The sequence below is a fragment of the Eptesicus fuscus genome, chromosome 7, assembly GCF_027574615.1.
Source record: "Eptesicus fuscus isolate TK198812 chromosome 7, DD_ASM_mEF_20220401, whole genome shotgun sequence".
Lineage (NCBI taxonomy): Eukaryota > Metazoa > Chordata > Mammalia > Chiroptera > Vespertilionidae > Eptesicus > Eptesicus fuscus.
Genome location: NC_072479.1, coordinates 85,860,937 through 85,879,124, shown reverse-complemented (window position 1 = coordinate 85,879,124; position 18,188 = coordinate 85,860,937). Strand labels below are relative to the sequence as shown.

The 18,188-nt window shown below is 38.0% G+C and overlaps 1 protein-coding gene across 1 annotated transcript in view; it reads right to left on the bottom strand.

Annotated features, from left to right (window-relative positions):
• Positions 1-591: 591 nt before the first annotated feature.
• The window catches only part of LOC103285401 (alpha-2-macroglobulin), a 49,523-nt gene continuing 31,926 nt past the window's right edge, over positions 592-18,188 (bottom strand). Inside the window, exons 23-36 of the mRNA XM_054719281.1 lie at positions 15,239-15,322; positions 14,608-14,784; positions 14,200-14,287; positions 13,230-13,386; positions 12,877-12,951; positions 12,197-12,377; positions 9,609-9,832; positions 6,782-7,000; positions 6,492-6,619; positions 4,331-4,421; positions 3,590-3,658; positions 1,934-2,036; positions 1,406-1,447; positions 592-861 (exon numbers count right to left, since the gene is read on the bottom strand). Of these exons, the coding sequence (XP_054575256.1) occupies positions 845-861; positions 1,406-1,447; positions 1,934-2,036; positions 3,590-3,658; positions 4,331-4,421; positions 6,492-6,619; positions 6,782-7,000; positions 9,609-9,832; positions 12,197-12,377; positions 12,877-12,951; positions 13,230-13,386; positions 14,200-14,287; positions 14,608-14,784; positions 15,239-15,322 (1,655 nt within the window). The 3' untranslated portion in view covers positions 592-844. The remainder of the gene's footprint in view (positions 862-1,405; positions 1,448-1,933; positions 2,037-3,589; positions 3,659-4,330; positions 4,422-6,491; positions 6,620-6,781; positions 7,001-9,608; positions 9,833-12,196; positions 12,378-12,876; positions 12,952-13,229; positions 13,387-14,199; positions 14,288-14,607; positions 14,785-15,238; positions 15,323-18,188) is intronic.

Here is an 18,188-nt window from a genome sequence, read left to right as displayed (position 1 = left end):
CCATCCAGGATACTGTTAAACTAAATCAAATGGAGATAAGAACTCCTAGGACTTCCCCAGAGATCTTCCCTCTATAAAATCCTGAAGCTTTGGCACCTCCATCCATATAATAGATGACTTCAATATTTACTCTATCTGAATACCTCCTTGAGTTTATATCTAGTCTTTGATCCTGGCTCAAAGTTTCAGAAAAAAGGTGATCCGGTCTACTATTTGAGTGTTAATATATTCTTTCTTCTAAGGAAACTCTCTTCTACATGTATCACCCCTTTGAAGTTTTCAATCTATCATCCTTTATTGATTCTGAAACCCAAGGTTAACTGACTATTTATATTAGTCAATGGAAGCTTTGGCTCTGAGAACACATAACCTCCAATTCAGGTCATGTCCTAGTTAATTATGCTGTCTCCTATTCAACTTTGTATTTCATTACTTCCCTTTAATGTGGGAAGTCTTCTCAAGTTATGTTAGTATTTTCTTTTCTTATAAAATTCACTCTTTGATGTTTTGTAGGGTATTCCCATGATCAAACACATTTTACACTATTTTAGTACATAATTTAATATTTTCTTCTTTTCCCTGCAACACCTACATGAAGCCTACTCAGACCATCATCACTGTAACGTTTTTCATTTTCTGAAGTCTCTCAGCCCTTGATTGCTATAAATTTTTATTTCATGAACTTTATTTTATATGAAAATGTAATAAATGTTTATTGAATGACTGCAGATACCAAGATAAGGATTGACTAGAAGCTTCAGAGTTACAAAAACTATTTTCTTCCATGGAGACCTGAGTTTGTGGAACAGAGACTCCAGCAAAGCCATTTTCATTGACGTAGTCTTCATTCATTTCCTTGATCTGTGTGTGATAGTGGAAAGAATAAAAAATTTAAGATAAACTTGGATTTTCTGATCTAATGATGATTCCTTTTCTTAGATCTGGGTAATATAGTGTCTAAGGCAGGGGTCCTCAAACTTTTTAAACAGGGGGCCAGTTCACTGTCCCTCAGACCGTTGGAGGGCCATACTATAGTTTTAAAAAAAACTATGAACAAATTCCTATGCACACTGCATATATCTTATTTTGAAGTGAAAAAACAAAACGGCAAAAACACCCGCATGTGGCCCGTGGGCCGTAGTTTGAGGAGGCCTGGCCTAAGGAAACCAATTAATATAGTGGGCAACAAGATCCATTACTTATAATGATCAAATCAGCAATCCTCTGAACTATCTGAGGTTTAACCAGCAGTGGACCTCTCCAAATAAATGCAGTTTTCTATAATAAGTTACACTATGAGCAATATGATGTCTATGAAGAATGCTGAGCCAAAATTTTATGAAGGAGATTTGCGAACAAGACAAAGGGGTTCTGACTGCATTTGGAAAGAGTGTGAATTACTTACCTTTGCTGCAAGGAGCATTGTACTCAGCAATTGCAAACTCATCTGCATAAAAACAAAATCATTAGGTGAAATGAGAGAGATAGCAAACATTTAAGGGATATAGGTTAGTGAAACAGTATTGTGGGAAAAACTGTATCTTGTCAGAAACATCAGCAGAATTCATTAGATGCATTGCTGGCTACCTTATGTTGTTAACTTTTCAACTACAGTACGTTATGTTTTCCTTTACCCCGTACTACTGAAGGACAGTTCAATGTTGAACTTATTTAAATCTAATATTGTTGTACAGTTGATTTAGCTGAAGAAAAGAAAATTAAATATCCTACAGGTGTTTCGTATTAATTGATATATTTACACTATAGGCAGTTTCTATAATGTATGTATAGAAGGCAGAGAGAGGAGAATCAGATTTGATAGACAAAACAAAGTGATAAGAACTGTTAATGTAATAAATTTCCCCTACATGTTTCTGAAATCTAAATTTCTGTGATCAGGAATTTAATTTGTGTGTGCAAGTTGCTCACTCACCTGTCTCATAGTAATCGTAGACTTTCACTATGGCTGGTTTGAGATCTCTTACTGGGATATCTTGTAGAACCGTGAAGGACAAGCTCAGTGTCTGATTTGTCACCTAGAAAGCAAAAGGGAATTAAATGAACTTTCTTCTCTTTTCTTTGAATGACTTTAAATATTCATTTGTTTGGGGGAAAAACTTTTTAAATTTTTATTATTATTTTTTATTTTTGCTTAATCATCACCTGAGGATATTTTCCCATTGATTCTTAGAGAGATTGGAAAGGAGGGGGAGAGACACACAGAGAGAAACATTGATGTGAGAGAGACACATCAATTGGTGCCTCCCACATACACACTGAACTGGGCTGGGCATTGAGCCTGCAACTGAGGTATGTGCCCTTGACCACAATCAAACCTGGGACCCTTCAGTCCATAGGCCAATGCTCTATTCACTGAGCAAAACTGGCTAGGAAAAACCCCCATTAAAATATAAATCAACTAACAGGGTTCTTAAATTGTGCAGAAAGCTCCCCAATTGTTTCTTAAACAAATAAAACAATTCATATATTCCCATCAATGTTTTCTTCATAGAGGTGAATGATATATGATTTTTATTGATAGGATAGCTAGGTTTATTTTTGAATATCCAGAAATTTGGCACCATTTAATTTCTCTATCTTGCAGAAATACGTGTGTTGACTAAAAAAGGAATATAAAAGGACAATAATTGTAACCTGTTTAAGTTTCATAAATTTGTAAATTATAAAATTCATCAATCTATAAATAAATAAACTATGTACAACACATAAATATAATATTAGAATAGTTTATTGATGGGCTGACCTATTTACTTTATGGCCCAAGTCCTTGCTGAGATTGACAGTATTTTCCCTTTCTATATTGTTGATGTATTATTGCTATAATAATTGACAAACCCAATTGTTACTTCCTCACATTACTCAGAATAACTTGAGGATATAATAAGCATATTTTATAGAGAATTTCTTGCTTATAAAGTCCTAGAAATATGAATATCCCAATATTATAATAAGCCATTTCTTTCCATAGTCCCAGATGAAATATAAATAAAGAAGGAGAAGAGAACATGTACTGGAATTAATGTTAGAATTCTCAAATATTTAGGATAGAAGTCATGTCTCAAAAATGCCTTCATTCATTTCCTAGATACCTCCCTTAGAAGGATTATTATCTCTACTAGAGGTCCAGTGCATGAATTCGTGCACCAGTGGGGTCTCTTGGCTTGGCCTGCAGGATCCGGCCAAAACCAGCTCTCCGACATCCCTGAGTGGTCCCAGATTGCAAGAGAGTGCAGGCCAGGCCGAGGGATCCCACCGGTGTATGATCAGGGGTGGGGAGGGATGCAGGAGGTTGGCCAGCTGGGAAGGGACTGTGGGAGGGCGCCAGGGCATGTCCAGCCTGTCTTGCTCAGTCACGATTGGCCAGATCCCAGCAGCAAGTTAACCTACCAGTTGGAGCATCTGCCCCCTGGTGGTCAGTGCATGTCATAGTGAGTGGTTGAGCGGCCTTAGCATATCATTAACATATTATGCTTTGATTGTTTGAATGGACGACTGGACGACTGGACACTTAACATATTAGGCTTTTATTATATAGGATTTTTTGCAACTAGAGTGGCAGGACTCTCACCTTATCTAGGTAAATCAAAACATGGTTGTTGGTGACTTCTGTTCGGCTCACATCATTAGATCTTTCAAGCTGAAGAAAATGAAGACATTACAAATGTTAATAAACAGAAGAAAGCCCCTGGGAAACCCAGAGAAAAGAGGAATTTTTATTACCAAATTAAATTAAGCCTGAGGATAACATTTCTTCTAGCATTTTTTTGTAAGTAAAGACAATAATGTTGTACAATTAAAAATAAAAGTTAATTGGGATGTAGGATTTAATATGGCCTGTGTATAAAGTTGATTTATCTGAAGAAAAGGAATTAAATACTCTAAACTTCGGAATTGCATATATTTCAAGGTTTAATTCACACTCTATTCCCTAATACAGGAGGTGATTTTATTTTTGTTACTTCTTTTGCTTGCTTTAATTTATAGCAATCTCATTTTGTCTGACCTTCTGTAATAGTTATACTTTATGTCAATCTGTCATTTTCACATATTTTTCACTGGTCTATATGTAGATACTTTACAAGATTCTGAGCTACATGAAAGTAGGAACCTGCTGACATTTTTTTTTTTCTAGTAGGTATGGCTTCCAGCAGTGTGTTATGCACATGTGGGCACCAATACAAACATGCTATATTATATTTCTAAGTTTGGAAAAAGTATCAGTCTTTCATAGAGGTTGATTTAATAGGGTTATGATATATTGTCTTAGTCTAGAAAAATATAAAACAATAAATAAAATAGAGACCCCTACCATTTTCACGGTTGGTTTCAGAGGAATGAAGCCAGATACCATCTTCACATCAACAATCGCCATGTTGGAGGCAGGACGGTTCCCAGTGTAACTGAAGATCCAGGGAAGGAAGGAATTGGGGTTTTCTTTGTTATTAAATAGTATTTTTTTCTATTTCCACAGTAAGCACTCAACAGCCCTAAAAGGTTTATGGGAGTCTTCCTAAGTGTCCTACTCAAGTGGATCAGAAAACTGGCTCTTCATTAGATTTTCAGGGAGCCTGTTAAAGCCACAGAGATCAGGTCTACTCTAGACCTGATGAATCAGAATTTCACACGTGTGGACTCTGAGGATGTGTGTTTTAAGAAAGCTCTACAAGTGATGCATAGCTGGACTTGAGACCTCTAATCTGTGTCAGTTATTTGTTACATATACTTTATCTTAACTTTTTTCCTGAATAGTATTTCCAACCAGGTTTTAATATTCTTGGGTACAGACACATTTTCTTTGGGCCCATTGAGGCATTTTATTTGCACATATATATTATATTCCCAGAAAAAGAATCCCAGGATTTTCCCTCCTTTGTGTTTCCATCTTGTTTCTTCATGGTCCATGATGCCCACTGAGGTTGTCAATACAATAAAGCCAATTGATGGGATGGAAGGAGGTTTTTCTGCCATTTTTCTAGATCTTTGAGTTGCATATCAAATCTGGGGCTGATTACTCCAGGCTGTTTAACCTTCCCGTGAGGTTCACAATAATTTTCCCAGCTCTGCAGTCATCAGTAATTTTAAATTTGCCAATGTAACCGTGCTGCATCATCACGGGTTAGGAACTGGATCATGACTTTGGAGGATGGTCTAAGAAACTAGCTTTTGCCTCTCTTTTCAGTATTGTTGATACTCCTGAGAGCATCAGGCAGGACATTCATGTGCACCTTGATGGCACAGAAGGATGGCAGAGAGAGCAACAGCTACATTTTTTATAAGCCCTGTAGCTATTTGAATACTGTTGTGTGTGTATGTATCTCTATATCTCTGTATCTATATATGTATATCTATATATATGTGTTTTCCCCCAAACTGATTTTTTTGGTATATGATCTGAGATTTAATTATTGCCAGTAGAAATTTTAACTAGAGGGGCATGATTTCCTTCCATTCATGCTTTTCAAGAATTCCTCATCTCACTTTTCCTCCCTGGCTACTTGAAGATTGCTGCCATTATGAACACCACAGTAACTATCCGGACCAGGAAGTTCATGACCAACAGACTACTTCGGTGGAAACAAATCATCATTGACGTCCTTTACCCTGGGAAGACAGCAGTACCTCAGACAGAAATTCAGGTAAAACTAGCCAAACGGTATAAGACCACATCATCTTTGTGTTTGGATTCAGAACCCATTTTGGTGGTGGCAAGACAACTGGCTCTGGCAGGATTTATGATTCTTGGATTACGCAAAGAAAAATGAACCCAAATATAGACTTGTAAGACATGGCCTGTATGAGAAGACCTAACACCCCCCCACCCCCCAAAAAACAACAACACACACAACAAACACACACACACACACACACACACACACACACACACACACACATACACACACAAACAAACAAAACACAGGGAAAGGAATGCAAGAACAGAATAAAGAAAGTCAGGGGGACTGCAAAGGCCAATGTTGGTGCTGGCAAAAGTAAGCTGGAGATGGGACAGCAGAAGGAGTAAAGATTCTTCAGTGACTATTTGTGGTGACTGCAGATTTTAATGAAGGGATTAATAAACTAAAAAATAAATAAATTCCTTATCTCTTTTCTGGATAAGGCAAGAATAGTATAGGATTTCACTACTATAGGATAAAATTAGGATGAATCATTACATTATAATGAAATGAGAAATTCAGGTCAGAGGCAAGGGATAATGATCCACCTTTACTTATTATTGAGGGAAATGAACAACCTTTAAATAATGAGGTGTGGCAATAATGGATTCTGGAAGTAGAGGAAGTACAATGTAAACCTCATCACTGAGAAATTCTGTTTCAACATAAGAACATATTACTTTTTTCGATAAATGTAGTACAAACATTCACCATCCCAGTGCTCGGCTTAGTGAGGAGTTCCAGTAAGAAGATGGGTTGTTATACACAGAATTAAGTGATTCAGTCAGAAAGTCTTACCTGACATTCAGTGAGACCTGGAAAGTGGTGTGGGCTTTGGGTCCATCACAAGTTTGGGGCAGAGTCTGTACCCCCAAAGCAAATGGGAACTCTTCTTCTTGGGGGAGAATATTATATTTCAAGGATGTCTGTGGAACATCAAAGACAAATATTTGTGTTTTCCCCTTCCGCATTATTTCTCCCAACTTTCTCAACACTTTTTGATTTGTCCCATCATTTCCTGAATTAGGACTTTTCAGGGAGAATGGTTCCTACGGACCCTCTGTCCTCATCTGCTCCAAGAGTCTCACCTGGAGGTAGACACACCCTTTTCCTGTTGCTGTCATGCTGTATTCTCCAGGCACCCTTGGCAATGAAATCTGCTGCAGTAGCAAGCGGTTGTCGTTGTCCACTTGGAAATTTGTGGAAAATGTCCCTGAAGATTGAATGGTTACCTGTACAGCCTTCCCAGTCCTGGTGAAAGTAGCTGCTCCATATTTGGACAAAGCATGGAGAGCCACCACTGTGTCCTGAGAGAGACAAGTGAAAGAACCTTTAGGTATGATAACCCTTTGAGGACTCAGAGGCCCAAGTTAACTGCCACAAATGGGCCTTTGATTTTCTATTTCCCTCACTACTTAAACACTGGAGTTCTAATTTAATTACTGGTTAGAATCCTTAAATAGATGACAGCCCCATAATAAATATTCACATAGCTTCATTGGACTATATGCCCTAAATTTTATTTTATTTCTCATAAAATTTATCCTTTTCTTTCTATAAATATATGTGGGATATAAAATGTAGAAAATATACACATAAATTGGAATCATTTATTGGCATTAGCTATTTGCCTAAAATATCTTTTTTAGTGAATAATATTTTTTATTCATCAAATCGTTTTTTTGGGGGGGTCAGAAATATTATAAAGCTTAGTCATAACTATGCATTTTTCTTTTGTATTATTCTTTTTTTATTGTTTAAAGTATTACATATGTTTCCTTTTTCCCCCATAGACCCCTCCCTGGTCACGCTCACCCCCCAGTACGTCTCCCCCCAGCATCTGAGTCCATTGGTTATGCTTATATGCATGCATACAAGTCCTTTGGTTCATCTCCTACCCACCCCCACACCCTCCCCTGCCTTCCCTCTGAGATTTGACTGTTAGATGCTTCTCTGTTTCTGGATCTATTTTTGTTCATCAGTTCATGTTGTTAACTATATTCCACAAATGCGTGAAATCATGTGATATTGGATTATCCTTAAGTATTAATTACCATACACATTAAAAGTCTAGATTATATATACATACTAGAGGGCTGGTGCACGAAATTTGTGCACTGGGTGGGGGGGTGGTGGTCCCTCAGCCCGGCCTGCTCCCTCTTGCAGTCTGGGACCCCTCGGGGGATGTCCGCCTGCCAGCTTAGGCCCACTCTCTGCGTTGATCGGACCTAAGCCTGAAGGCGGACATCCCTCTCGCAGTCCAGGAGCCCTCGCTCCTTACTGCCTGCCTGCTTGCTGCTCCTTACTGCTCAGCCCGCTGCTCCTTAGTGCTGCCGTGGAGGCAGAAGAGGCTCCTGCCACCACCGCTGTGCTCGCCAGCCATGAGCCCAGCTTCTGGCTGAGTGGCGCTCCTGCTGTGGGAGCGCACTGACCACGAGGGGGCAGCTCCTGCATTGAGTGTCTGCCCCCTGATGGGCAGTGTGCATCATAGTGACTGGTCGTTTTGGTCGTTGTGCTGTAAAGGTTGCTTAGGCTTTTATTATATATATATATATTTATTATATATATATATATATATATATTAGTATACTTAATATAAAATATACTTTTTTCACTTTCAATTACATATTGAGAAAAAGAGTGAAATTAAGTTCAGTTATCACTCTTGAAGCATTTGAAAACTTGACAACTATGGTTATACCAAAGTTCAGCCATACGCTAGCCCCCAAATTAAATTCTGCTCTGCTGCTGAGGTCAGTGCCTCAAAAGAGCCCAATGTCCTTGGTAGCCATGATCAAGGTCATGTTTCAGTTTCTTCAAAGGAAATAATTATAATTATATCCTTGATTTATTGGCATTTTTATTTGGCGTTTCCTTTTTTTTTTACTGGAAGTTTAAACTCTCCTGTTCATATTCATATTTTTAATTCTCATCAACACTGAACCTGGATGACATCCTGAAATAATCTATATATATAAAAGCCAAAGCGACCATTACGACTGGTCGACCGAACAACTGGTCATATGACGATGCACTGACCACCAGGGGCAGATGCTCAATGCAGGAGCTGGTGGTCAGTGCACTCCCACAGCCAACCTCCTTCACTCCCTCCCGCTGGTCTGCCGGTCCTGATTGGCCCCAGTCGCCGGCCATGTCCAGGGACCCCACCCATGCACGAATTCGTGCACTGGGTCTCTAGTATATTTATAAGAAATAAATGCTAACCATTCTAACAACATTATTTAGTTTTTATCCATTCATATGGAACAATAAACATTAAGTACAATAGAGAAAGCATGGAATGGCATTTTGTAATGGGTGTATAGGCTAACAGCTAAATTCTCTGAAGATAAAACTTTCTGCTGTGTATGTACTGATAAATTTTTTAGATTTAAAATTGTATTGTTAGGCTCAGGAGGTTGGATGAATAAAGATAGTTCTTTATGCTTCCGATGAATAAATGGATAGAGGAAGCATAAAATGTGTCAGCTTTAAAAGAAACCAGTTAAAGGAGACCCAAGAATGAAGAGATGTTCAAGGAGAGATCATTGGGTTTTGGGTAGTATTTCTGGGAACTTTGAAAGGGACTCTTAGAACTTCCAAAAGATTGATAGATTTTTAAATTCATTCTGCTATGGTATTGACAGTGGTGCCCCATTATTGCCTTAGGGGAGGTAGAGTAGTTATTGGAAAGAAGAGACTGTGATAATAACATAGGGATGGGTGCCAGAATTCTATACATTTTCTTTTTAGCTCTCTTTGACTTTCATTTCCCTTTATTTCTCAGAATTCGAATAATATTTTCCTCATTTCGAAGTTTTCTTATCTTTATGTTGTATTCTTGGATATTTTTATATCTTGTTCAAAACTTTTGGTACCTGAAGGTGAAGTAAAAGGTCCTGGGAAACTACAAACCTGGGTAGAGGAGAAGCCCCCTTGAGAATTCTGTTGCTTTGTGATCCACTTCACAATGTGTGATGCGGAAGTCAGCTCCTCTGAGGTTGGGGCAGGCTGGGCCATGAGGTGAGCCAGGAGTACATAGGATGTCATCTCCACCTCAGCAGAGGGAGCCTGGGGTTGGTAAAAATGTTCCATTGGTGCCTTGGGTTTCTGAGGTCGTGTCCAGTGAACAGAATTATCTGGGGATGAGAAAAATCAATGTATGAGTGACTATATATTCACCGTTCAGGTTACAGTACCCAAGCCAGAGCTGAAATGAGGATTGCATTTCTATAATAATCTCTTGAACTTTATCTGGATGATTTTCCTTCTATGTAAATCTGAACATGGTTTGTTTTAGCAAGGTTAAGGATGAAAATGTTGCTGGAATGAGAAGCCCATATTCATCTAAGTTTTCAAATGGTTGCTCTAGTTGGGTTGGTGGGAGAGCAAAATAGCAGAGCATGTTCTCTCACTGGTGGTCATATTTTCTGTTTCTGATATTTTGCAGACTTTATCTGGGTTTTGTTAAATTTTCTATCAAGCCTGCCCAGAAGATCACGAATTACTTGAGATAATAGAATTCATACTCATTAGATCGGAAAAAAAAATACAGTAATCCTTAAAATACCAAAGACTGACAAGGATGGGAAATAGTGAGAACTGATTTACACTGCTGTGGGAAGTGAACTGCTCTTCGGAGAGCAATTTGGCAATACCCAGCAAAGGGGAAGATGTGCTTAGCCTTCTATTCAGCAATTACACTTCTCAAAGAATAACTTAGAGAAATTCACACACATGCACAAGGAGACATGTATGTATTCACTACAGTATGGCTCATTATAGCAACAAATAAGAAAGAAGAAAAGATCCATGAGGAGAGGCACTCCATATAGACCTTGACCTTTTATGTATTGTAATATATTGTACAGCAGTGAATATTAATGAACTAGAGCACAGCTGGCATGGCTCAGTGGTTGAGCATTGACCTATGAACCAGGAGGTGACAGTTTGATTCTCAGGTGACAGTTTGATTCTCAGGGCATATGCCAAGGCTGCGGGCTCGGTCCCCAGTAGGGGGTGTGCAGGAGGCAGCCGATCAATGATTGTCTCTCATCATTGATGTTTCTATCTCTCTCTCCTTCTCCCTTCCTCCCTGAAATCAATAATAAAATTAAAAAAAAGGAAAATTAATGAACTAGAGTTACAGGTACCCATATAGGGGACTTCTATTAGCATAATGTTGAACTTAAGAAAAAGAAAAGGCAAACAAACAAACAAAGAGATAAGAAAACAAGATGCAGAAATAATCAAAAGTATGATACTGCTTATCTAAAGATGAAAAATGTAAAAATTTTGAATATTACTTAGGGATACATTTGCAATAAAAATATTAAGAAATCCACAGAAATTGTAATGAGAAGTTCAGGATAATGATGCCCTTTGGGAATGGGAATGGTACACAGGGAACTTTTCCTACAATGGTAATATTTTATTTTTTAATCTTGAAGTATAAAGGTTTTTGCTAATTATTCTTTATGACTTTTTGTATGTCTGAAATATTTCCCAATACAATTTTAAGAATAAACAATTAATGGCACTGTTAAGGGAGAAAGTTAGGATATGTTTTATTGGATATCTTATTATCACTTGGATTTTATTTTCTATTTCTTTGACACCCTCCCCCCATATAGACCATTGTTTACAAAGAAGTATTATGTGACCATAAAACAATTTGTCAGCATTATCAGTCTTGTGAAATGAGCACAGAATACCAGAAGTTGTTCACATTGCTACTTCCTTCAGTCCTTTCTTATATTTCAGATGATATGATGCACCAGGTAAAGGTTGGATATATATATTAAGAACTGATATCTTGCCGAAACCGGTTTGGCTCAGTGGATAGAGCGTCGGTCTGTGGACTGAAGGGTCCCAGGTTCGATTCCGGTCAAGGGCATGTACATTGGTTGCGGGCACATCCCCGGTGCGGGGTGTGCAGGAGGCAGCTGGTCGATGTTTCTCTCTCATCGATGTTTCTAGCTCTCTATCCCTCTCTCTTCCTCTCTGTAAAAAATCAATAAAATATATTAAAAAAAAGAATTTGAGCATAAAAAAAAAAAAAAAAAAAGAACTGATATCTTAATCATAGTGGCTCATACTTTTATAGCACTTACTATGTGACATATACTCTACCAAGTGCTTTACATAGATTAAATCATTTAACTCTGACAACAACCCTATGAGGTAAATACTATTGTTATCACCATTTTACTGATGAGAGAACTGAAATGTAGACAAGTTAAGTGACTTGCTCCAGGTTACATAAGTAATACATTTTGGAGCTGGTCTCTAGGGGCCAAGCTTTTCACTATTACAGTATCCTGCCTCTTCTTTTTATTGTGTGAATTGATTAAGAAACCCTAGATTTTATAATGATATAGACAAAAAAAGAAGGAAGGAAGGGATCACAGGATCCCTTAGGTAGGTGGAGGAGATTTTTGCAATTTAGTAGTACTTGATAGAGAGAATGTGGGATGGGAGAAAGATTTCAGGTATGCTCTCACCTTCCTTCACTGCTTCCTCATTAAGTGACTGGAGTACTTCATTCCTCTTTTCCTGGTTACCTGCCAGGGCAAAAGCATAGGCCAACAGTGCCTTGGTGTAGACATGGCTTCCATGGCGTCCTTCCTTTGCTGACTTCCAGGCTGATTCCAGGCAGAACATGGCATTACGGACAACAGGGTGCTGTGAAGGGACAACAAGAAGGGAACTGAGCTGTGTGAACAGGGAGGCTAGCATTCCCAGGTAAATGCAGATTGTAGAACGGAAGTGAAAAACGATTTCAAATGCATTTGTCTATCCTCATTCTTATGGATAGAGAAAATAGTATTTTTTATCTGCTATTCTCTCATTTATAAGGCAGGAACATAGGCTACATCTTTCGAATTCATTGTGTGTGGTGTGTGTATGTGTGTGTGTGTGTGTGTGTGTGTGTGTGTGTGTGTGTGTGTGTGTGTGTTGGGGAGGGGGATGGTTAGGGAATAAATAGCCCAGGAGCATCACTGGAAAAGTGTAAATCTTTCTTAATGGAGTGACCAAATTCTCTATTGAGCTGGGAAGCATTGGAATTGCATAGAAGGAAAGCTGACACTTGGCTTTTAGTAGGGTGATATTTCACACAGCAAGTTAGTAGTTTCATGGCATCCAGAATCAAGCTTCAGCAGGGGAAGGAGGTGGTACCTACAGTGGTGGGAAGAGGAATCTCCAGAAGGGCAATGGTGATATAGGCAGAGAGGGTCTCTTCGTCTTCTACTCCACCCTGTAAATATGAGTGAGAGAGATTTGAGTAATTTAACTTCTGACAAGACTCTTAGTCAGCTCTCTGTTTTCTATTGTCAGGGAATTTATCCTTTCCCATATTCATCCCAATGGGGCAACATATCACAATCAACCTAAATGCTATCCCCTCTTTCTTGCTGCTATCCAGGTTTTATTTTCTTCTGATACCTTCCCTAAGAAATTCCTAGGTTATTACCACCTCTTCTTATCCTTGATTTGCCTCAGAATGGGCAAATCAAAGGTGTGAGAACACTTCACCTTAATGGCATTGTTGAGCAGTGACCCAGAACTTCTGAAACAGCCATTGTCCTTCTGTTTTTGGGAGAGCCAGGTGAGGGCTTGATTAATGTGTGCTTCATCAATGAAGATGTAACTTCGAGCCTGAGCAAAAGTCTTCAGTACAAAGGCGGTGAGCCTGACAGGGGAGGAAGTGATGATGATATTTATGTTGTTACATAAATGGTTTTACAACCACTTTGCAGCATTAGGCTTCATAGGACACTTTTTACATTGATATAAGTCATCTAACAGGAATTCTTGTGTATGTAGAGCTTCCATCTCCTTTGGACCGCTTACTCAAATTAATTTGCTAGGTCTTATATTTCCTTGCTGACGCACATCCTCTTTGCTACAAAGAGTCTAAGTACTTCTAATGTTACTTAAAAAAAAAAACGCGTATTGAGTAAGGCTTTAAATCTTTCTTTTCTTTAGAGATTTCCTTTGGTAGATGGCAGATCTTCTCATATACAACTCTTACATGCAATAACAACCTCTAATAATGCTTTGCCTTAGAGATTTAAAAACTGTTTCATATCATAGGTCCTTCTCATTTCTTTCCTTCTATTGGTGAATTTATTCTCAGTCAAGTTGAGTATGATCTAAACATAATATAATCTGAAGTGAACGTGAAATTATATGATATGTTCATTGGCCATATCATTAAAATGCTCATGATTATGGCAATAGTTTTTAGAGAAAACCCCCAAACTATTTTAGAAAGAAGACCTTGATGTATTATTAACAGGATGAATTTTGGGGTCAAGTGTAGCATACATGTATTTGAATCTCAGCTTTTCTGTTTGTTACCTTGCTAATCTTGCTGTATTTATCTAGTAGAATCAAGTATAAGCTTAATAATACATATTTGATAAGATTACTGTGAGTATAATTATGATAATGCATGTAAATGAGCTGGCACAAAAATAGCTCAAAAAACACTTTTTCTTACCAGGTATTGCCTGTGCTCCTGCCATATGTCTCCCCAAACGTACTATAGGAGCCATCAGAGTGCTTGTAGTTCAGCTGTCTTTGGTAACCTGGAGTGGAAGTTTATGAAACAGTATGAAAGATTGTACATGCTGTAGCCAGAGAATTATCAAAATGCTTTGGCCTTGTGATATTTTTTAAAATTTGCTGTCATATGTTAGAAGGTTCTCAGTCCAAAACATGTTATTGGAGTTTGGACCCTGGATAGTTACCATGAAATTAACTTTCATAGTATTCTTATCATAAGAACTATCATAGTATGATAAGCTAATGTATCATAGTATTGATAAGTAACCCAAACCTATTAGGAAATCCAATCTATTGTTGAAGTAATACTCTGAAGTTTTCACTCACTCATTCAGTCACTCACCAGTATTGAGGAAGCCAATGGCCTTGGATTTGACCTCTGGAGTCAGTTGCTGTGTTTCATTTAGATAATTCAGAACATAGATATTAGGAGTGAAGAGGACCATATTCTGTTCTCCACAGCCATAGGGCATTTGTAGGAGATTCTGTGTGTTTCTCATGGCAGAGGCTAATATGTCTCCTAAGGAATGGGAGAGATGGGAAGTCATAAAGCTTATCAATGATAACTTATCAGAATCATAAGTAAATAAATTATTAGCTGGGGTTAAGAAATGAGGATTTTTAGGAAAGGTAAATCTTCCAGGGATAGAAGTATGATTGGAATCAATAAACAAGTCTAAAAAAAGGAGAGAGAAAGAAGTTTAAATTACAATTGTTATTTTGAGAACGTATTTTTGGAAAAAATGTAGTAGAAACTGTCAATATCTGTAATAATAAAAGTGTAATATGCTAATTAGAGCAGGCATCCTTCCAGACAACCTTCCGGATGAAGCCGGGGCTGTGAGGAAAGCCTGGGTCCCGGGTGCCAGAGGGAAGCCGGTGCCGGCAGCCAGAGGAAGAAAGGCCTACTCTTGCATGAATTTCATGCATCGGGCCTCTAGTACTAGAATAATCTACTTGGGCTGGAGACTTACCCAAAACTGAGAAGGAGGCTCGGGCAGAGTCTTCTACCACATTTGGTGGCAGTTTCAGAGATACTTGATCAGGCACCTCAGCACCTAGAGAAAAAAACAAGTCATAATGAAAACTATTTCTACTATATATCTTCCTGAAGAGCTCTAAGACCAGGAAGTCAGAACTATGCCTTATCTAAACTTCTGAAAAGCTGTGTCTCTTTTAATATTCCAGTTTTTTATATCTTAAATGTGTATGAACAGGCTTCTGAGATTTTCAGAACTTGTCCTCCCCCAATCATTTTTTCTGCTTATGTGTAGAGATGCATTCCAAAAGAAGCCTACATATTTACTAGTGCCCCTGATATCATCCCATGGCTGATACAAGATGGTTATCACAAAATGCTGTAATTAATGTCCATCCCCAACCTCCTTACTCAACAGTTGTGAGAAAACACACACATACAAAACCCTTATGTATACATAAACAAAGTTAAAATATCAAAAAATTCCCTAAATTCTATAATAATGCTCTGTCTTAACTTTCATCAAATTTCACCAGATATGAAAATAGTATTTTTATGGAAGCCCTAGACATAGGGGTGAGACAAAATTTGACTCATTGAAAATAAATAAGATAATTGCTGCTGATAAGCATACATTTGGTGCCATTCTAATGTTGGTGAATTACATGAAGATGAAAAAAAGTGAACTGTATTTATCTTAATGCTACATTTCTTACTTGTAAAATTAGTAAAACTTTTGTCAAAGGGTACAAGGTTTCAGTTACTCAAGATGCATAAGTTCTAGAGATCTACCATTCAGCATAGTGCCTATAGTTAACAATATTGTATTGTATACATAAACACTTGCTAATAGGATAGATCTTGTAGTAAATGTTCTTATCATCTCTATATATAAAAGCCCAGTGACTGAACAATGGAATGACCAGAACGACCGGTCGACCAGTTGCTATGACGCGCACTGACCAGTAGGGGGCAGACGCTCAATGCAGGAGCTGCCCCCTGGTGGTCAGTGTGCTCCCATAGTGGGAGTGCTGCTCGGCTGACTGGGATGAGCGGCTGCTCCTGCAGTGGGAGCAGCTGCTAGCAGATCCAGTTGAGGCTGAGTCTCTGCACCTATCAAATACTTGCGACAATCCAGACTCTGGCTGACCCTAGCTGATGCAGGCCCTCTACGGTGTGTTCTAGAAAGAGCATGGGGAGTGGGCATAGGTGGATGGCAAGAGGGGTTGTGACTGTGGACCCCCCGGGGAGGCTGTCCTGATGGCTGAAGACCCTGGAGCATGGCTGCCCTGAACATCCCCGATGGTGTCAACAACCTGGCATCACACATCAAGGACATTCACTGAGTGGCTTTGGGGTGCAAAGCTCTCTGCCAGTTTCTTCCAGGACACAGAACATGCTTTTACCCAAGACATTACCCCAAAATATCAGCTCAGACTAATTTCCTCATTCAGCAGGTGCTCAGAGGATGAGTCCACAGCCACTTGGCTGACCAGAATGAATGGCTGCCCCCCTTAGCGGGCTGATCCCCACAGGCCACACTACCCACCAGTGCATGAATCTGTGCACCAGGCCTCTAGTGCAAAATAATAGAGTGGGAGGAAACTTTTTGAGATGATGGTTAGGTTTATGGTAAAGGTTGTGGTATATACTTAAATCTTCAAACTCATCAAGAAGTCATGTATGTTTTTAATCATATTAGTTATATAATTAAATTTAAATCCAATCATGTAATTAAGTATACAATGTAGTTATGTATTTAATACATATAGTTATATTAATTATGCATACATTATTTGTATGTTAAAAAACTCTATTACTTAAAAAAGAAAACTTCTGTAAGGAAACAGACACCATAAGTAAAGTAAAAAGACAAACTACCAACCAAAAAAAAAGAAAATATTTGTAACCCTAATCAGTTTGGCTCAGTGGATAGAGCATTGGCCTGAAGACTGAAGGGTCCCAAGTTTGATTCCAGTCAAGGACACTTGCCTGGGTTGCAGGCTCAATCCCCAGTAGGGGCTGTGAAGGAGGCAGCCGATCAATGATTCTCTCTCATCATTGATGTTTCTATCTCTCCCTCTCCCTTCCTCTTTAACATCAATAAATATATTAAAAAAAAACCCCAAAACCAAAGTTAGTTATTAAAAAAAGGGAAAATATTTGTAACTTATTCAATAAAGATTCAGTGTCCTACAGTTGGATCAGAAAAAGGACAAACTATTCCAACAGTTTAGAATAGTCAAGGATATAAAAGCAATTTGTAAACATGTATAAATAAGCTCATCCTCACTTGTGATTAGAGAAATATAAGCTAAAACAACAATATATTGTTTCATCCAAATTTTTGGTTAAAATTAAAAACTTTCATGGTAATAGATGATGGTGATCATCGTGGAGAATGTAAATTGGTGGAAATATAAATATGAATTTAAGTAAAAATTATTTTATTAAAACTAAGAATATACTTACTACCTTGTAATCAGGAATTTCACATTTTGATATCTACTTTGTATGTGCACAGGGCGCCTGCATTTGTGTATGTATGTACAGAGTGGGGCAAAAGTAAGTTTATAATTATGAATATGTGGAACACAATTTAATGTGTATTATTATTGATCAACTATTGAATTATTTTCCATATATAACTGTAACAACTGTAAATGTACTTTTGCCCCACCCTGTATGGATGCATGCATATATTTATTTATCCATGCATGTATTTATTTATTCCTTTATTCTGATGAATAATTGGAAAAAACAATTTGAGAATGACTATAAAAACCAAGCAGAACTGTGATATATTATAGTATGAAATGAAAGGAAACTTAAGGGAGTTACCTAGATTTATAATTTAACATGGATAAATTTTGAAGACAAATTGCTGAGTAAAAGTAAGCAAGTAAAAATGAAACTTATGCCATATAAATAAATCATAAATACAC